We start from the raw sequence: 20,351 nt of genomic DNA, 5'->3' as shown, positions 1-20,351 counted from the left end.
GCTAGGGCCGTGCTTGCCAGGCTCGAGCTGGCCAAAGTCCCTTCATAGACTGTGAATCTTTGTCTTTAAAGTGGGGGAAGGGGATTGCAGGGAGGCTGGGAATGTAGCTCCATTGGCAAAGTGTCAGACCAGCATATTTAAGGCCTTGGGTTCTGTCGCTATGTTGAAGTTTCCTCCTAACTGAAATATTCCCTCCAGGAGGCAGGGAGAGGCTCACGAAATTCAAGCAGACAAACATCACTTATCTGAGAAAGTAGAATGTTTGCAAGGCTGTCTGTTGAAGGTCCCCCCCCCCCCAAGCTTTATGGAAAAGCTATAAACAGCCTCTGAGGAAGGAGACTGACCTGCAGAGCTGCTGAGAGAAGACCTGTTGGGCTGCCTACAAAGTGTGCTGAGCTCTGGGGGGGTGGGGGCGGGGATGAAGCTGCCTTGGGTTGTGAGGGTTTTATTTTGTTTCTTTTGTTTTTTTCCGAGACAGGGTTTTTAATGTGTAGCCCCGGCTGTCCTGGAACTCTGCAGACTAGGCTGGCCTCAAACTCACAGAGATCCATCAGCTTATGCTTCCTGAGTGCTGGGATTAAAGGTGTGAGCCACCACCGCTGGCAGAGCAGCTGCTTTTGAGTTTTCTGTTCCTGGTAAGTAATCCCTCTCCCATACTCCTGCTGTAACTCCAGTACAACTCATTGGGACCTTTGATGCCTGTCTTTCTTAGTCAAGGTTCCCATTGCTGTGATGAGACACCATAAATAAAAGCAGTGTGGTGAGAAAAGGGTTTATTTGGCTTATGGTTCCACATCACAGTTCATCATTAAAGGAAGTCAGGACAGGAACTCAAGCAGGGCAGGAACCTGGAGGCAGGAGCTGATGCAGAGGCCATGAAGGATGCTACTTACTGGTTTGTTCAGCTTTCTTTCTTTCTTTTTTTTTTTTGGGGGGGGGTGTTTGTCAAGACAGAGTTTCTCTGTGTAGCCCTGGCTGTCCTGGAGCTCACTCTGTAGACCAGGCTGGCCTCAAACTCAGAAATCCGCCTGCCTCTGCCTCCAGTCCAGTCTTCTGAAGGCATTTTCCCAACCGAGGCTCCCTCCTCTCTGATGACTCTAGCTTGAGTTAAGTTGACAAAACTTTCCAGCACAGTGCAGATGTTACTTTGTTCTTGATAGGTTCCCTTTCTAAGGGGAATAGAAATATGTGTGCTGTGTCTCCCCAGGAAAAGTCGCTCACACAACATCCCAGCATCTCATAAACCAGAAGGATCAGAACTTCAAGGTCATCCTCCATTATAAATGGCATTCTAAACTTTGTCTTAAAACAATCCATAAGTATTTAATAATAAATTTTAAACCAAAAAATTAAACATTATTTGATATTTACAGTAACTCAGAGATAGGTGATACTATTATTGCTATTTTATAGGTTAAGAATTCTGTCTCAGGTGCTGGCAGGGTGGCTCAGTGGTTAAAGGCACCTGCGTTCAAGACTGATGAGTGAGTGTTCCAGAGAACTGAATCTCCTCTAACCTCCATTCGCACACATTTACACATGCACATACATGTGCGCGCGCACACACACACACACAAATACATAAATAAAATATAATTTTAAAAACATCTACTTAAAAGTAATTAGGGCTCAGGGAGTTAATGAAACCACCCTGAAAAAGTAGATCCTTTTTTCTCTCCCTCACTGTTCCCACTCTGTCACCCCCAACTCCCCATGTTTGAAAACAGAGTATTATTAGTAAGCATCTCCCAAGATTCCTTCTCTATCCTCCTCTCCTCCTTCCTGATGTTCAACCATCAACCAGTAGTGGACGAGATCGTTTGTTGGGCTCCTCTTTGCCTTCTGCCCTTCAGACCATGTGCCTCCTTCTGTTACACAGTGGAACTGCAACAAGACCAAACTACCTACAATCAATGCCTATACCTCTAATAAAATTAGAAAATGAAGCCAGGCACGGTGGTACCCACTTATAGTGCTAACTATTCAGGAAGCTAAAGCAGGAGGATTGCTTGAGCCCAGGAGTTCCAAAGTTTGATATCAGCCTGAGTAACATAGTGAGACTTCCATCTAAAAACAATGACAACAATGGCTGAGGTGGGGTGGGGTGGGGGTGTCAGTGTAGCGTGCTTGCTAAGCGTACACAAGCCTTTGACAAAAGCAGAGTGCCAGGTTGTTTGTGTGTGTGTGTGTGTGTGTGTGTGTGTGTGTGTACATATTAAGTACATAGAACATGGTCATAAACTATCAGAAAAGAAAGGCATTAAATAAATATGTCTCTAAGGTGTCTGGTGTCACTGGCCCTGGATCAAGTATAATTTATGTGCTTGTCCTCCTCCACCAGAGCTTCTGGACACTCCCTGTGCATTCCAAGACCAATCAAAGGACTCCTTTAAACACAAACTTCCCAGGGTGCTGACCTCATGCACCAGTGAGTGATTCAACACAAGAGGTCCATTCTGATGTTTCTGTAGCCAATAGGATTACATTTTGGTGTGTGAAATATTTCCTTGGAAAAGATGTATTTGTTTTAAAATGTTCAAGAAAGAATTAATAATCTTTGTTGTTTCTCCCAAAGGTCTTGGTGAGTATGTATCTATCTTAGTTTTTTTTTCTTACATGCTCTAGTAATGAAAGGAGAAGGCATGTGTTATCACTGTAATTTAACAAATGTATTCTTCAAAGGATTTATGAAGTCTATTATTAGGCTTATATTTTAAGCATTGGGGGCTGCTGAGATTGCTCAACAGGTAAACATGCTTGGTAACAGACTGATGACTTATGTTCAACCCTTGGTACCCATACAGTGGAAAGAGCAAACCATTTCCCATGTGTAACCAAGGGCTTTTCCACCTGTGCCCCAGTTCACAAAATAACAACTCTGAGGCTTAAATATAAATATATGGATAAATGCCTAGGCCATAAGCTTGGTTTTGTTCTCCAAGTAGCCTATAACTTAATTTTCCTGTTTATACTATACTCACATAGCCTCGTGGCTAGCTATGTCTTCTCAGTTTCAAGAATCTGTCCCCTCAGAGTTCCAGATAAATCTTTTTCCTCACCTGACTCTATCTTAGAATTCCTCTCTTCCTACGGTAATTCCACCTGGCTCAGCAATATGCCAGCAGCTTTTTATTGACAGCCAATGAATGGCCCCCTACCGTACAAGAGATTCTCTCTACGTTTCCCCCTTTTAGTCCAATAAAGGGCTCTTTCTCTTTTAAGATTTATTTATTTTATATATGGGAGTTCACTGTCGCCATCTTCAGACACACCTTGTGAGCCACCATGTGGTTGCTGGGAATTGAACTCAGGACCTCTAGAAGAGCAGTCAGTGCTCTTAACCACTGAGCCATTTCTCCAGTCCGCTCTTCCTCTTTCAATAGTAAACTATAAGCGATAATAACAATTATGAAAACTTATCAGGTAAGATTTACATTCATAGTGTCAGGTCCCTTAGTATTTGATAAACTTGGATAAAGCACTTTACTATCAATCTTATCTTGGTGAGTTCAGAGTTCTGTACCTAAATCAATTTCTATCATAACTTGCATTACCAACCTAAGAAACATCTTCTTAGACCTTAAAGCATTTTCTTAGATCCTAAACAACTTACACTTAATTGGTGAGACTGTAACTGTTGGCTGTTGGCTCTGCTTTCTCCTACCCCTCCCACCTTACTCCCATCCCCAAGAGACCCTATATAAGCCTTGCCCTGTCCAGTCCTCTGCTGTCTGCTCCAGAGAGCAGAGGGCAGCTATCCCTGGGTTCATCCTTCCTCACCCTGGACCCTCCAATAAATCTCTTTCATGAGATTTGCAGCCTAGTGTGGTTCATCAGAAGACCCAAAGAAGAGGAGTGAGAAAGGACCCGGGCTGAGGCCCCTGACCTCCTCAGCTCAGCTGGGGGTCCCCTCCCTGGGAGCTGCAACACCTCTGCTGAGGAGGCTTCCTCTCAGAGCTCTGGTGTCTCAGGATACCCTTCCCTTGGGACACTGTCCCAGTGCAGAGCAGAGTGGTTTCTGGGTTTCCAAGTCCCAGGGCACCTTCTCATCTTGGTAACAGGAAAAGGCTAATGCAAATCTCTTGTGCTGTGTCCTCAAAACAGAAGGCAATTGTGTCTGAAGGTCATGAAAACTGGTTTCTGATGCAGCTGACATTTGAAAAAAATGCTTCTGTGTGCAGTAGGGCTTGAGTAATACATTTTAACACAAGAGAAAATTAAATTATGGAATTCTTTCTTACATGTATGTACAAATGTGCACCTCATACATTCATGAGTGCAGTGGTCCATCAGAAGACGACGTTGGATTTCCTAGAACTGAAGGTAAAGAGGGTTGGGAGCTGCCACTTGTGTGCTAGAAATAGAATCAGCGATCGAGTGCGCCTAACTGTTGAACCATTTTTCCATCCCATGAAAAAGATTCTTAAATTACAAAGTGTCACATCTAAGCAGCACAACCCACTTCTGTTGGTTTGTTTTTAAGGCACGATCTCTAGCCCAGAATGGCCTTGAATTTTCCACTTAGCCAGAGGCTAGATAGATAGATAGATTGATAGGTAGATAGATAGATTGATTGATAGGTAGATAGATAGATAGATAGATAGATAGATAGCAAGCAATGTAACCAGAGGCCTCCTTGAACTTCTGATCCACCTGCCTCCGCTCACAAGTTTGGAAATATATATATATATATATTCATTTCCCATGTCTATGTCTATCTTGTTACTGGCAATAGGACCTAGGTCCTCAAAATTCATTTTTCTGAAAAGACTGACTTGCTATTTGAGCACCCTTATTGCCTCACTAATTAGCTTAAGCTTAAATGTGGCATATATGTGTGGGTGTGTACACACAAAGGTTGTAAGAGTGTACTGGGTGTCTTTGTTACTCTTCACCTTATTCTTTTGAGGCAGAGTCTCTTATTGAACCTGAGCCTGAAACCAGGTATGTTCTCAAGCCTGCCTGTAACCTCAGTACTGGGGAGGGAACAGACAGAAAGACACCTGGCATTTGCTGGTACTAGCCCAGCTTCTTCACACACACACACACACACACACACACACACACACACACACACACACACACACGAGGCAGAGAGGAGGCAAGTACTACAGTGAGCTGTAAGCCCAGTCCTAAATATCTCTTTCTAACTTGTCTCCATGTTCTAATTTCTGGTTCCAGATGCATTCCTTGTGTTAAAATAACTAGAGTTAATTTAGACTTTATGTGAGATGTTCTAGGGTATCGCTGGGTGGCCGAGTAGTTAAGAACACTTGCTGCTTCACGGTAAGGATTTGAGTTTAAATCCCAGCATTTCAATAACAAGTTGAGCATGGTCTCAGCGGTGCTGTGATCTCAGCACTGTTGTGGGCAGAGACAAGAAGGTGACTGGCATGTGCTGGGTGCCAGGGCAGCCAAAATTTTAAGTTTTAGGTTCAGGTTCAATCAGAGACTCTGCCTCAAAAGAATAAAGTCGAGTGTAACAGAGGCAGACACCCAGACCCTCTCACAGCCTTCCGATGTACATACCTTCACAAGTATGCCACGTTAAGCATAAGCCCAGCTACACTCACACACTTATAATTACAGCAAGGCAATAAAGGCGCTCAAAAAGCTAATCAGTCTTTTCAGAAAAATTAATTTTGAGCTAGTGATGTCTACTTGTGTACTGTTGCTTGCTCTGAATTATGTCAATACAAGCGTTCAAAACCCAAAGAGATCTGAATTTTAAAAGAATTCAATTTTTCGGGCATGGTGATGCACACCAGTGGTCTCAGGACTCGGGTAGAATCAGAAGGATCACTGTAAGTTTGAAGCCGGCTTGAGCCTGCGCACGGAGCACCCGTCTCAGGGCAGGGCAGGGCTGAGGTGGCTCAGCAGGTAAACTGAGGCCGGCCTGAGCCTGCGCACGGAGCACCCGTCTCAACTCAGGGCAGGGCTGAGGTGGCTCAGCAGGTAAACACATTTGTTACCCTGACCCCGACGACCTGGTGTTGATCAGCAGAACTCTGAAAGTGGAAGGAGATAATTGGGTCTTGCAAGTTGTCTTCTGAGCTCCACATGCTTGCTGTGACACACACGGGGCAGCCCTTGCAAAAAAAATAAATGTAAAAAGAAGAACAAATGGAGAGAGAAAGGGAGAGAACTCCTTTGAGCACCTTTGAAAAGTCAAGATATAAAGATAAGGATTATATGAAGTAGTTATTGTGCATATGTGTGTGTGTATTTTTGGTGTGTGTATGTGTGTGTGCATGTGTGAATGTGTGCATGTGTGTGTGTGTATGTGAGTGTGTGTGCATGTGTGTGTGTATGTGTGAGTATGTGCATGTGTGTGTGCATGTGTGTGTGTGTGCATGTGTGAGTGTGTGTATGTGAGTGTGTGTGCATGTGTGTGTGTATGTGTGAGTATGTGCATGTGTGTGTGCATGTGTGTGTGTGTGCATGTGTGAGTGTGTGTATGTGAGTGTGTGTGCATGTGTGAGTGTGTGCATGTGTGAGTGTGTGTATGTGAGTGTGTGTGCATGTGTGAGTGTGTGCATGTGTGAGTGTGCATGTGTGAGTGTGTGCATGTGTGAGTGTGCATGTGTGAGTGTGCATGTGTGAGTGTGCGCATGTGAGTGTGTGTACGTGAGTGTGTGTGCATGTGAGTGTGTGTGCATGTGTGTGTATGTGTGTGTGCATGTGTGAGTGTGCATGTGTGAGTGTGTGTATGTGAGTGTGTGATTTTCATAACTAGGATTGAAGCTACCCTTTGGCAGATAAAATGAAATGGAAGTTCTCTGAGGTGAATGTGCTGTGGCCATTCCTTTTTTTTCCCCCCTGAGTTCTTGATGAATAAAACTGATGATATGCTGGTTTAAGGAACTGTAACCAGTATACATGATAAGCTAATGTGGTAATTACGGTTTGAGTGTATTTGCCTTTCAGAATAAAATTAGAAGTGGTAAAACTGAAGGACTATGTAAACCAGTGGTTTTCAACACACAACCCTTTCACAGGGGCTGTACGTCAGGTATTCTGCACATCATATTTCCATTACAATTCACAACAGTAGCGAAGTTACAGGATGAAGTAGCAACAAAGTAATGTTATGGTCATGAGGACATGAAGAGTTGTGTAAAGAGACACAGCATTAAGGAGGTTGAGAACCGTTGTTGTAAACAGATGCTGTTTGCTTAGCAGTGGAGAAGATTCTTCTGGTAAAGAAGAATCTGGTAAAGAGGCTTTTTCTTGGAGAGTGGCCGAAGCCCACGAGGTGTCCGTGTTGTGTGTCTGATGGTCTCTATCTGCTGTCATTAACCATTTTTAAATTTCTGTACTGGATTTTTTAAGAGCTTGAAATTTGTATTTACTGTAACCAACACAATTTTTTTCTTCCTAAATAAAATAGTTATGATCAGAACCCCTGGGGGGAGGCATGGCAGTTGTCATCATAAGGGTTTCTATTGCTGTGATGAAATATCATAGCCAGAAGCAAGTTGAGGAGGAAAGGGTTTATTCAGCTCACGCTTCCACAAAGGAAGTCAGGAGGAACATGGAGACAGAAGCTGATGCAGAGGCCAAGAAGACCTGCTGCTTTCTTGAGGAACCCAGGACCACAGCCCAGAATGGAGCCACAATGGTCCTCCCCCATCAACAACCAATCAAGAAAATACCCTACAGCTGGCCCTCATGGGAACATTTTCTCAGCTCCTCTCTGATGACTCGAACTTGTGTTAAGTTGAAAGAGAAAACCAGCTAGTACAATAACTGAACATGTTTTTTAAAAATAATTATTTATTTTTATTTTATGTGCATTGGTGTTCTGCCTGCATGTGTGTCTGTGTGAGGGTGTCAGATCTTGGGGTTTGGACAGTTGTGAGCTGCCATCTGGGGGCTGGAAAACTCCAAGATCTGAATCATTAGAGAGGAGAGAGCCTCAGTTGAGAAAATGCCTACACGAGATCCAGCTGTAGAGCACGTTCTCTTGATTGCGGCTGCTGCTGTTGCATACTGACCCACACACTTCTAGGGGATTCTGCCTCAACCTGGAATCTCAGCACAGGAGTGCTGGAATTACAGGTACATGCTATATATATAATGCTATATATAATGCTATGTATATATATATACACACATATATAATGATATATACATATATGTATATATATACACACACACGTATATATACATACATACATATATGTATATATATATGTGTGTGTAATATATATATATTCCAGAGGTGAGTCAAGTCATGGAGAAGGTATGATTTCAGCATAGGCAAATTCATTTTATTTAACTTAATTTTACCCCCTCCTGCTTAGACAAAATTATATACGTGGTGTGTGTGTGTGCGTGCGTGCGCGCGCGCGTTTTAAAATGTCCTCGCAAAAAGCCTGTATTTTTTCTCTCTTTTTTTTTTTTTGGTTTTTCGAGACAGGGTTTCTCTGTTTAGTCCTAAATCCGCCTGTCTCTACCTCCCAAGTGCTGGGATTAAAGGCGTGCGCCACCACCGCCCGGCACCTGTATTTTTTCTCATCGCCCATCCTGCCTGCCTGAGAGGAGAAATCATACATTCATCCTCCGGCCAGCAGAGGGCGATAGGCCGAGCACCTCGAGGCCTCCAGCCACTCTTTCTCACGTCGCTTGCGTACTGGCGGTGCTACATACTGCGCACGCGCACACGACTCCGGTCTTTTCTCCCCCTAGCGCGGCCGACTCAGCAGGTCTGCGTGGAGCCGCCGTTGCGGGTCTCTGTTCCGCAGGATGGTGAGTGGGCACCTGGGTCTCAGGCCCGCGCGTGCACGGGGGCGACCCCCTCCTCTCGTGGATGCCCGCCCGGGGCCAGCTCGTGCGACCCGTGGGGCAGATGGCATTCGATTCCCGGCTCTGCGGCCGCCGTTCCAGCGTGGCCTAATGGCTGCCGGGTGCGAGCCGGGGGAGGGGCCGCGGCTTCCGAGGCGGGCCGCCGGCCGCAGGCGCCTCGGTGGTCGTTAGAAGGCCGCGCTGCGGAAGCCCGAATCCCTCGGCCTCGCACGGAGCCCTGAAGCCGGGAATGTGTCAGTGGAGGCCGTGGCGCTGCTGCGTCCGGGAAGGGCGTGCGTGTCATCCGGGCTGTGGCGGCCCTTGGCTCCTCCTGCCCAGTGTCCGGCCCTGGTTCCAGTGCTGTGCTGAAATCGGACTTGGGAGGTGGGGTGCACTTTCGAGAGGGGTAACTGCAGGTCGTACTCTGCCTGTTGAGCCCAGTTCAGGCAGGCAGGAAGTGAGCGCTGTGTGGTTGTATTTCCTAGGTGAGTGAGGCTGCGGTGTAGGTCCGACATCTCAGGGTTGGCGTAGGGATCAGTGGGCGAGGACGTGGAAGGGGGTGTAAAGTCAGTACGGAAATGTGTTTGTACCTGTAAGTGTAGTAAGGAGTCTGCGGTTGTCGGGGGAGAAGCCGGAGGCTTGGGTCGGGCCCTACTCCATCCAGCCATCTTTCTGTTTTCTGAGGCTTAGTTAGGTGTGTTTGACGAAGAGAACCACTGCGGCAGCAGTTCTCAGTCTGGTTCGCCACCGTCTGTCAGAATAACTACAAAACTACAGTTAACGAAGCAGCAACGAGATTTATGGTTGGGAACACAGCATGAGGAGCTAACCATATTAAAGGTTGAGAGGCATTGCCCTACAGCGACTCTTGTTTGCACTCAGCTTAGAAACATGCTATAAAAGTTGACAGTTTGTTGTAATAACTTGCTTTTGGAACTTAGGCATTACATTTTGTTACATGGTTAAATTTAAAAAAATACAGACCAAAGCCAGGTGTTTCTTGCCTACTAATCCAGCGCTCAGAAGCTGCTAAATGCTAGGTCATCTTGGGCTACATAGTGACAGCTTGTCTCAAGACAACAAGTCGTGGGATGAAACAATTTGCAAAGCACTGATAATTTTTTTTTTTCTTTAAAGGGGTTCGTGAAAGTTGTCAAGAATAAGGCCTACTTTAAAAGATACCAAGTGAGATTTAGAAGGCGACGAGGTATGGGCAGCTTTTCCTGTTTTAGTTTCTGAAGGATCAGCTTCGGGGTGGAACCTAACCTGGTTAAAAATATCTTTTCTTTCCTTGCAGAGGGTAAAACTGACTACTATGCACGGAAACGATTGGTGATCCAGGACAAGAATAAGTACAACACACCCAAATATAGGATGATAGTTCGTGTGACTAACAGAGATATCATCTGCCAGGTGAGTTACGTTCTAGACTTGAGCAGTGTGATCAGACACTGCAACTCTTAGTGGCTTTGGTAGAGATTTTCCTGTGGTGGTAGATTTCAGTGGGGGGTGGTTCAGGTTTGGAAATCCTGACTTACCTTAATTTCCATTATGGAATTTGGGAGAAAGGCTGGAAAACCTGTTTATGTAAATAGTCTCCCAGTTAACAAATCTGTCATGTTCTAATTCCTGGTTCTTACTTTATGGGCTTGTGTGCCATTTTGCTGTAATTGTTAGGGTAATAAGACTCTTTGCCAGGCTGGGTGGCTCATCTGTAATCCCACCATGACAAGCTATTTCTGTTTACTGTTGAAATAGGTTTTAAAATGTACAAAAATGTCTTCCACTTTGAAAGCCTTTTAAAAAGTTGCAATTCCTGTATTCAGGGATTTTACAATTAAGGATGATGCTTAGCTAAAATTTGTTGGTCAGTAGATAGATGCATGTGCTGTTTGTGCAAATTTGACCACTATGAAGGTGGTGTTGTCTGATGTTCTGATAATTAAGGATGAAGTGTCTAAGACTTGGTTAAATTTAGCTCAAAAGATACTTTAAGTAAATGGTTATTGTTGACTTTGGTGGGGAGGTTCAAAGACAGGGTCATTGTAAGTAACCTTGGCTGTCCTCTGTAGACCAGGCTGCCCCTGAATTCACAGATCTGCCTGCTTCTGCCTCCCCAGTGCTAGGTTAAAGGTACTCATTTTTGAGATGGGGTCCCACTCACTATATGACCTTGGCTGACCTGTAATTCTTTGTAGACCAGGCTAGCTTTGAACTTAAGGAGAGCTACTTTAATGTGTTTTGGTTTGGCCACGAGTTCAGGCCCTGTTCCCCTGCCCAGTTTGTTGACTTTTAAAGGCACCTATGATTTCCCCAGCTTACCCACTTTAAACAATGCTTTCAGTATTTAGACAGAGCTATTATAATTGAGTTCTAATGTGCCATTTGTATTTTAGCCATACTTTCCCCCCAAACCACTATGTAGTTGATGCCCACACAGATTAATGTTCACTGAGTTCTCTTCTCCCCACGTCTTGTTAAAAGGTGCTTAGGTGGGACAGGTACTGAAGCATTGAAAGTACAACCAACCAACCTGCCTTTTCTCTCCGTAGATTGCATATGCCCGTATAGAAGGGGATATGATTGTCTGCGCAGCATATGCACATGAACTTCCAAAATACGGTGTGAAAGTTGGCCTGACAAATTATGCTGCAGCCTATTGCACTGGCCTGCTGTTGGCTCGCAGGGTACGTACACAGTGTCTTCAGTGAGGTACCTGTGGCTTCAGAAGAGTATCAGCTGTTTGCTTGTGGCTTGGAAAGTCATGAGCAGGGAACATGAATTTGTCAGTCTGGGAAGCAGGTGTTTTAGTTCCTGGGTCACTGTAGAACAGCTGGCTAGGTAGGCAACAAAGACCTATGAACCTAGATAAGACTGAAGAAATGTAGAAGGGGTCAAATTGTTAGGTTGTTGGGACATGAATTACATTTAGTGGCTTGACTACTGCGACTTTTGTGTTGACTTCTCTGTTGATAGCTTCTGAATAGGTTTGGCATGGACAAGATCTATGAAGGCCAAGTGGAGGTGAATGGAAATGAATACAACGTGGAGAGCATTGATGGTCAGCCTGGTGCCTTCACTTGCTACTTGGATGCAGGTCTTGCCCGAACTACAACTGGCAATAAAGTTTTCGGGGCCCTGAAGGGAGCGGTGGATGGAGGCTTGTCTATCCCTCATAGGTAACTAGTAGTATTTAAGCGAGCATTCTGTGATGCTCGACTATTGGCTGCTGCTTACTCATTGAGTGGCACTCATCTAGTGCCTGCTCTGTTCTATGTAGTTACTGTACAGGAGCCTGTGTTGGGTTCTCACTCTCTAGCCTAGGCCAGTCTGAAACGTTGGTGATGATCTTCCAGCCTCTGTCTCCCGAGTGCTGGGATTAAAGTTGTGTGCCGCCACCGCCTGGCTCTGCGTTTTCTGGTCAAAGTTGATTTATTGACTTAGGGCAAAATGTAGCTTCTAGAATAAAACATTTAGAGACAGAAGCCTGGGATTTGTAAGCTTTCAGTCATTAATAAGATTGCTGAATATTAGAAATTAGGTGAATTAATTTGTAACTCCTCAGTTAATGCATTTTTTGTTGTAGATTGCGTATTGACTAACTTAAGTTTTCATAAATTTCTTCTTGAACAGCCTCATAGTGATTTAGACAAATCACTGATTCTCATTCTAGCTACCATTGAGTAATAAATATTTAAGGGATGACTTTTGAAGGGCAGGGAGACTTGTGCTAGAAAGCACTGGTGGCCATCTAGCTCTGTGTGCTTGGGATCAACAGGATGGGTAGAGCCCAGGAGGTCTGAGATACCCTGGGCAGGGCAGACTCTGGAAAGGGGGAAAGCAAGGTTTTAAGGTGTTCTTCATCTTCAGGAATTCAGAGTTGAGCTGCTAATGATGACACCGCACTAACTGAGCAGTTCGTAGTTGGTCCTTTGATTGCATATGATGATGTAATCATTGTTTCAAGACGGGACTGATGGCAGCTCCTGAAGTGAATTCCTGTGAGTGCTGTAGTTTGTATACTAACATGAAATTTTCATTTTAGTACCAAACGATTCCCTGGTTATGACTCTGAGAGCAAGGAGTTCCATGCAGAGGTGCATCGGAAGCACATCATGGGTCAAAATGTGGCCGACTATATGCGTTACCTAATGGAGGAAGACGAGGATGCGTATAAGAAACAGTTCTCCCAGTACATCAAGAACAACGTCACTCCAGACATGGTAAAAATCTACCTGAACACGCTGTTCAGTTACAGAGACAGCTGCTTGTTACGGTGGTTGTGACATGTTTATTTCATTTTGCAAATGGAAGGTTGGTTGTGGCTTTGTAGGTATATAAAGGTAGGCTGCTCTACTGCTACTGCTTTTGAGTGAAGTTAGTGTATCAGTCAGGTGGGAAAGGATTTTTTTAGATGCTGATATACATGGGCTTCTACCATTTAAAGTCTCTGCAAATAGGTGTGGTAGGAATGGTTCCTGCTTTGCCTGCTACATCTTGCTGGCCAGATTCCTGTGCAGTTGTGCAAACTCGATCACTAGCTCTGCATAATGTGGCAGCAGCTAAGGGAACCAGGTTTGCTAGAGTAATTGGTGATAGCAATGTACCAACCTCAGAAGCTACTGAGGTGCCCATTCTGTCACAGCACAGGGTTTTTTTTTTTATTTTTTTTTAATGGCTACTTTGTAAGAGACTTAACTTTTTCGTTTTGTGAGGCAAGGTTTCTCTGTGTAGCCCTGGCTATCCTAGAACTCACTTTGGTAGACCAGACTGGCCTTGAAACAGATCTGTCTGCTTTTGCTGGGATTAAAGGTGTGTGCCACTACCACCCATCTTTGGGGGCTGGAATGGGGGAGACCAGGCCTCACTTTTCCTGGATTTATTTGTCTAGGGACTTGATATTCAACCAGGGCCAGCTTTGAATTAAAGACAGTCCTGACTTAGAGGTTGGAGTTACCATACCCTACTGTGACTAGCACTTTGGTTTTTAGATGGTATGAAAAATACATTTCAGAGTTTATTGAGATCCTTGGGAGCTGTCGAGGTGGGGAGTGAATGAGTTTGATACTAGAACACTCTGTTTCCTATCTGAAGTATAGGGTGGGAATACTTTCTGTGATCTGTGTTCTGGACATCATCTTACACTAAACTCAGTTTTAGCTTTTATGAAAGGAACCCATGAACAGTGGTTATACTTTAGACTACTTCACTGCAGTCTTTTCTTTCTGGGTCTTGTACTGACCTACTCATGTTATGCTTGCTCAGATGGTTATTACATGTTCACAAAACTCTGCTTTTCAGCTAATGCTTTTCATTTTGTGGTGTTAGGGAATAAATCCAAGGTTTTCCATGGGGTGAAGCATCTATGTTCAGCCTCTGAGCTTCTGTCCTGTAGTTCATTTTATCTGGAGCATTCTGTGTAGCTGCTGAAATCTGTAGACTTAATGTTTCTCAGTAGAGTGAATAAATCCATGGCTTCATCTACATATGTGAAGCTATCAACTCTGTTGGAAAGAACTGGGCTTAACTTGCAGTTTCCAGACTGTATGATAGAGGGTGGAAGGAACATTGGGTCTTCCTGAGTGAGTGCTGGGATCACTGGCTTGAGAGTGTGAGGAAATCTGCACTTCGTGGGGTCTTGACTCTCGGGGGGTTGGGAGGGGACTGAAATAGTTGGGTTCTGCAGTGCAGTAGACCTGCATTATTTCCTCTTCCACCTCCATGTTGGATGAGTCCGTTTAGAAAGCTGGACTGCAGTCACTTGTAGGGATCAAGCTCTTGGCACCTGTTCTTGAGCACCTGTACTTCAGGGTGTTACAGTTAATTCTAGATATTCTGGATGCCAGCCTTGAAATTTATTTATTTATTTATTTATTTATTTATTTTGTTTTTTTCGAGACAGGGTTTCTCTGTATAGCCTTGGCTGAACTGGAACTCACTCTGTAGACCAGGCTGGTCTCGAACTCAGAAATCCGCCTGCCTCTGCCTCCCAAGTGCTGGGATTAAAGGCGTGTGTGCGCCACCACTGCCCGGCGAATTTTATTTTTTAAAACAAACTTTAGGATCAAAGATTCCAGCAACAAAATCTAATCAACTGGGGGCATTTTAGAGGCCATACTAGCTGCCACGTACTAATATTGGCAATGGTAGAATAGAGTATGTCTCTGTGCTGGGGATTGCTTTAAAAGGCCTGTCACATAAGAGGGATTGTAAATCTTGGATATATGGGATGATAAAAGAAGTTGCTGTTACCCAGTTTGGTGGGTACCCCCCTCATGCCCTTGCCCTCAGTTGTTAGTGTCATTATCCCTGTGTAGCTCACACCTTTTGGGTATGCACCCTCTCTTGACAGACGTTGGGCCAGGCAGTGGACTATAGAATGTGGGGTAGTTGTACAGAAATGGGCTTGTAGATGCCAGGCATGGCTGCCTTCCTCTGGAATGCACGTAGGTTGCTCATCCTAAGCTGAGAGATAAGGGAAGGGTGGGCCCCACTTTGGGATGTAAGGAGATAACACTGGCTTAGTTAAGGTCCTTTGAGAACTGAGAGCAGGTGGTACTGTACCTTACTAATAGGGCGCATGAAATGAAGGCAAATACTGTTTGCTTTGCTTTGTTCCAGATGGAGGAGATGTATAAGAAAGCCCATGCTGCTATCCGAGAGAATCCAGTCTATGAGAAGAAGCCCAAGAGAGAAGTGAAGAAGAAGAGGTGTGTGGTTTACCATTCTCTAGGAAAGAAACCCGTTGCATCTTGCTGGTCAGTTGTGCAAACTCGATCACTAGCTCTGCATAATGTGGCAGCAGCTAAGGGAACCAGGTTTGCTAGAGTAATTGGTGATAGCAATGTACCAACCTCAGAAGCTACTGAGGTGCCCATTCTGTCACAGCACAGGTTTTTAGCTACCTATAGAGGAACTTTTCTTTGTCTGCATTCATGATCTGCCTGAATTCATAACAATGCCTGACAATACAGTGTGAGCCATTGAGTACCTAGATTAAAATTTACTGTGGGTACTCAGGAGGTTGAGGCATGACAATTGTCATAAGTTCAAAGCCACCTAAAGGATATAAAGGAAAACTATATCTTCAAATAATGAGATTTCCAAACCCTATTTTTGTCTCTCTCTCTTTTTTTTTTTTCTGTTGAACTTGAGAGGTATTCCTGTCTTATTCCTTACTTTGTTTTGTAGGTGGAATCGTCCCAAAATGTCTCTTGCCCAGAAGAAAGACCGGGTTGCTCAAAAGAAGGCAAGCTTCCTCAGAGCTCAGGAACGGGCTGCTGAAAGCTAAAGCAGTTTTCTATGAAGATTTTTTCATAAAGACAATAAACAGATTGATCAAGCAGCTTTTTCTGTGTTAAGCTGTTATTATGAGACTATAGGAAATAGTGTGAAATTACAAAAGCAAAGGAGTAGAATTTATTTTACCTTTTTGTTGTTGCACCATAACCTACCTCTGCTGGGACTAAGGCCAAGTCTCACTACACCTAGCTGAGATTCTTTTGTTTCTCTTCTCACAAAACAAGCTTTTTTTCCAGGAAAAGCCAGCTTACATGGATTCCTGCAAAGCTCATGAGTGTTTCTTGAGTTTCTAGTCTTCCTGGAAGGAGTCCTTATCTTTCAGTTCCAGATCTGGTAATTAACATGATCATCAGGACATAGTTCATTTATTGCAACCAGATGGTTAGTGGGAAGAAAGTTACCTCAAGGTCATTGTTGAAAGTGCTAGTCCGTGGCTTTAAAGATTTGAGAACAACAGTGAAGTTCATGGTTTGAGGAGAAGGGGGGGGGGGCGGCTGGGGTTTTTTTATGTTTCATTTTTATGGTGCATGCCAGACCTGAATGTACATAGGAAAGTAACTTGAAAGAGGTTCATGTGGGAAAGTACTAGGTGATATATTTATGCCTCTTAAGAAATAGCCCTTCATCCCACAAGGAGCAAGGACTGTCTTCCTGATTTATTCCAGTCAGTCTATCTCAGCTGGGGTGGTGTGCATTTTCACCATCCCTACTTTACTGTGTTAGGCAGGCTCTGTGGTGCTGGGGCTTCACACAGCCTGCACACACACTGACTGCATGTCTACATCCCACCCTAAGATGATGTGTATCTTAGGGCTTCAGGATAATGAACTTCAGTCAGTGATAACCATGTTAACTTCAGCATGTAGAATATATGCTGAAGCTAAAAGCCGACTGTTGACTCCATCTGAAGTTCAAATGTGTAAGTATACAGTAAATCATGCTCTATTAACTGAACTTTTTAATAAATGAGTCCTTTGGATTTACCTGTGTGGCATTCTTAATTTGTGTTAATGTGCAAACTTTTACCATGCTAAAAGATTAGTAAATTCATGTATAAATTTTTTTGTTTAAACAGCAGCTTCAATGCAAACAATGTCCAGCAATGGGATTAGCTAACAGCTACAGAACACTCACTGTTTATGGAATGAGGCTTTTCACAGCATTAACTTTTTTTAAAGAGTCAAAATAGTTAACAGTGAATATACTTGTGAACTTATAAAAGGGCAGGAATGAGTTTGGACATCGCTTGGCCCTGCACCTGCCATTGTCATAACATGCATTTAAGACGATGACTCCATAGGCCCAGGGGACAGAAGCCATTCTTCCAAATGCTCAAAGTCGGGAGTAGAGTCTCAGTGAGTAGACCAGGTGAACTACGAGTCATTTGTGTAGGAGATTTTCTTCCACAGTAATGTCTTTAGGCTATTTAGTATCAGAGAGTGCTCCATTTCCATTTGATTTGCTGTGACTTTGAGAGCAATACAAGAGTAAAGCTGCTTTTCCAGCTCCTCCCGGATTTCACCTGGAGCACCGTGCAGTAGGTAGTCTTTGAGTAACTGACAGGCTTTTGCCAAGTTTGGTTGTATTACTTCTGAAGTGCACTTCATTGTATTCAGGTCACAGCTAGTTGTACAGTCTGTACCATAGACACAGTCCAGGTCAGACTCACAGTGGCGGTCCTTGATGAGTTCCTTTAGGTTTGTCTCTGGCACAATTTTTCTCATATCCACCATTTTTAAGTCATACTTCTCATTATATCCTAGGTTTTTGGCACTGGTATCACACATGAGAAAGTTTCCATAGGGGCCGTGGAAAACATCCTCTACAAATTCTAGAAGTCCTATGGCTATCTTGGCCTTTCTGGGCCATGATGGTGTGAACAACTGATCCATGCTCCTTCTGAACCCAGATGGAATAAAGAGTTCCATAACCCACGGGAGACTTATTCCATATAGGGAGGTATATTCGACACTTTCCATCACGTAGAGGTCACCACAGAACCCCATCAGTTTGGGGGTGTGCTCTTTATCCTGAAGTATCACCATCAGGAGAAACTCGTTCAACTGAAGCAGTGCCCATGCTGACTTGGCTTCTCCGAGAGAGACCTGGCCGTCTCTGTCTCCATCAGCCACTGTCAAGATGAGGTTAACCAGTTCAGACAAGTTTCCCTGGTCACCTAACTTTGCCTGTCAAGACAAGAATTTGTTGAGTTACACAGACTAGAGAAACTAGAATTAGGATCCTAAATTCAAGGCCAGTCTGTTTAGCAAGTATATCCAAGTCTAAGAGTTCCACGTGTGAGGGCCCTGTAGCTGTCTTCAGACACACCAGAAGAGGGCATCAGATCCCATTACAGATGGTTGTGAGCCACCATGTGGTTGCTGGGAATTGAACTCAGGACCTCTGGAAGAGCAGTCAGTGCTCTTAACTGCTGAGCCATCTCTCCAGCCTGAGTACACTAATTTTATTTCACTATTTTGATTTCAGATTTAATGATTTATTTATGCACTGTAATCTAGGCTGACCTGGAACTCACTATATAGCTCATTTAGCCTCAAACTGAGGCAACTCTCCTGCCTCAGTCTTCAAAGCAGCTGAGATTACAGGTGTATGTCATCGTGCCTGGCTCTCCATCAGGTGAATGTCAAAATGTATAACAATCTAATATCCCTCAATTCTATTAATAACTATTTAAAATAAAAAAAGCTTAATATCCTCCAATATTTCCCCTTTCTCTGAAACATTTCTTCCATGTAGAGTCTCTGATGGAAGTAAAAGAATGACAGCATTATGAGGGCCTGCCTGCCAGTTCCTTTGTAAGGACAAAGCTTCATACTGAGGTGCAGTACTGGATACACTCACCTTAAAGAGGCTGTAGACCATTTCTTTGAATTTCTGTACAGTAGTTCCCCTGGTTGGTTTGTCAAATAGCACTATTTCTTTTCTTGGCTCCAGTTCAGTTCCAAAATCAAGATGGAGAGCTTGTTCCATTTGACACTTCACAACACCTGGTAGATTATCCCAAACTCCTAAATACATCTGTGTGAAGAAAAGTGCTAAGTTATGCACCATATGAAAGGAGACGGCACAAAGCACACAGCAGAGTTTTTCAGGCCCTCTACAAAGTATAAACAAGTCCTAGACCTCTCAGCTAAATCTGTGACTTCATTTTTACCTTGTTGAGACAGTCCACTGTGTAGTCCAGGCTGGCTTCACACTCAGTCTTCTTGCCTTAACCTCCTGGGTATACACGAACACACTCAGCTTTTGACTTTATTTCTAAATACAAATCTGAAGTATTCTCGAAGTATTTTTCCTTAAATGACTTTTAAAAGATAAAGAGAGGGCTGGAGGGATGGCTCAGTGGTTAAGAGCACTGACTGCTCTTCCAGAGGTCCTGAGTTCAATTCCCAGCAACCACATGGTGGCTCACAACTATGTATAATGGGATCCAGTGCCCTCTTCTGGTGTGTCTGAAGACAGCTACAGTGTATTCACACACATGTAAAAAAAAAAAAATTAAAAAAGGAAGATGAACATAATGCATACCTAAATACAGTTTTTTAAAAGTACAACTGGAAGGATACTAACCAAAAGCAAGGCCCACTATGATCTACTTCTCTGGTCCCTAGTTTGGGGGACATTTTGTGCTTTTTTTTTTTTTTTTTTTTAAAGGATTTATTTTATGTATGTAAGTACACTGTCACTCTCTTCAGACACATCAGAAGAGGGCATCAGATCCCATTACAGATGGTTGTGAGCCACCATGTGGTTGCTGGGAATTGAACTCAGGACCTCAGGAAGAGCAGTCAGTGTGCTCTTAACCGCTGAGCCATCTCTCCAGCCCACATTTTGTGCTTTTGTGCAGCTAAGATTTAGGGTCTTCCTAAGCTGTTCAGGCTGGTGGCAAATCATGGACATTAAGTAGGTATTTATCAGATTAACATTGTGCAATATTTACTACATTTTATGCAAGGCTGAGTTCCCCACAAACAGCCCCTAAACAGTATGATGAGCTTGGAGTAAAGTCAGTGTTGCAGAGGACAGATGTGAAGATAAGGATCATCCCGGGGACTCGCAGGCAGGCAGGCAGTGGAGAAGTAAGTGTCCCTTGCTGGGCCTGTCCCCTGCTGGGCCCACTGGAGCCCCAGGAGCCCACATGCCACAGTATATCTGAATGCAAACAAGACTGTGGGGCTGAACACTGATCATGGCCAACGTCTTCCTCCTCTGCCTCACTCCTCCATTTGGGATGGAAACGG

The 20,351-nt window shown here is 44.0% G+C and overlaps 2 protein-coding genes and 3 non-coding genes across 8 annotated transcripts in view; 4 read left to right on the top strand and 1 right to left on the bottom strand.

The window, feature by feature from the left end:
• The first annotated feature begins 4,257 nt into the window (after window positions 1-4,257).
• On the top strand, window positions 4,258-16,132 carry Rpl5 (ribosomal protein L5). Of its 2 annotated transcripts, none has more exons than XM_076937786.1 (8): window positions 4,258-4,323; window positions 9,925-9,994; window positions 10,085-10,200; window positions 11,340-11,474; window positions 11,764-11,966; window positions 12,833-13,010; window positions 15,409-15,497; window positions 15,979-16,132. In XM_076937786.1, exons 1-8 carry the CDS (start codon window positions 4,273-4,275, stop codon window positions 16,076-16,078), a joined length of 942 nt encoding a protein of 313 aa, XP_076793901.1. In that variant the 5' UTR covers window positions 4,258-4,272; the 3' UTR covers window positions 16,079-16,132. The 2 variants fall into 2 exon arrangements, with proteins under 2 accessions (XP_076793901.1, XP_034364363.1); XM_034508472.2 differs by lacking the exon at window positions 4,258-4,323 and adding an exon at window positions 8,667-8,751.
• On the top strand, window positions 12,675-12,771 carry LOC117713274 (small nucleolar RNA SNORD21). Its single transcript, XR_004607438.1, has one exon. It is a non-coding gene; the product is annotated as a small nucleolar RNA SNORD21 (small nucleolar RNA).
• LOC117713276 (small nucleolar RNA SNORA66) lies at window positions 13,310-13,439 on the top strand. Its single transcript, XR_004607440.1, has one exon. It is a non-coding gene; the product is annotated as a small nucleolar RNA SNORA66 (small nucleolar RNA).
• Window positions 15,553-15,682, top strand: LOC117713277 (small nucleolar RNA SNORA66). Its single transcript, XR_004607441.1, has one exon. It is a non-coding gene; the product is annotated as a small nucleolar RNA SNORA66 (small nucleolar RNA).
• A 51-nt stretch (window positions 16,133-16,183) lies between the features above and the next one.
• Dipk1a (divergent protein kinase domain 1A) overlaps window positions 16,184-20,351 on the bottom strand; it is a 79,088-nt gene continuing 74,920 nt past the window's right edge. For all 3 annotated transcript variants that reach the window (XM_034508470.2, XM_076937785.1, XM_076937784.1), the window contains 2 exons: window positions 18,952-19,128; window positions 16,184-18,275 (listed from right to left, as the gene is read on the bottom strand). In XM_034508470.2, the coding sequence (XP_034364361.1) occupies window positions 17,463-18,275; window positions 18,952-19,128 (990 nt within the window). In that variant the 3' untranslated portion in view covers window positions 16,184-17,462. The remainder of the gene's footprint in view (window positions 18,276-18,951; window positions 19,129-20,351) is intronic.

The sequence above is a fragment of the Arvicanthis niloticus genome, chromosome 7, assembly GCF_011762505.2.
Source record: "Arvicanthis niloticus isolate mArvNil1 chromosome 7, mArvNil1.pat.X, whole genome shotgun sequence".
NCBI classification, from domain to species: domain Eukaryota; kingdom Metazoa; phylum Chordata; class Mammalia; order Rodentia; family Muridae; genus Arvicanthis; species Arvicanthis niloticus.
Note: the sequence above shows the minus strand (reverse complement) of the source record. Positions and strands in the feature narration are given on the sequence as shown.

Coding starts and splice junctions, on each gene's coding strand:
- Rpl5 (XM_076937786.1), top strand. CDS start 4,273: ATGAGTGCAGTGGTCCATCAGAAGACGACGTTGGATTTCCTAGAACTG. Junction 4,324..9,924: donor TGGATTTCCTAGAACTGAAG/GTAAAGAGGGTT, acceptor TTTTCTTTAAAG/GGGTTCGTGAAAGTTGTCAA. Junction 11,967..12,832: donor GGCTTGTCTATCCCTCATAG/GTAACTAGTAGT, acceptor TTTTCATTTTAG/TACCAAACGATTCCCTGGTT.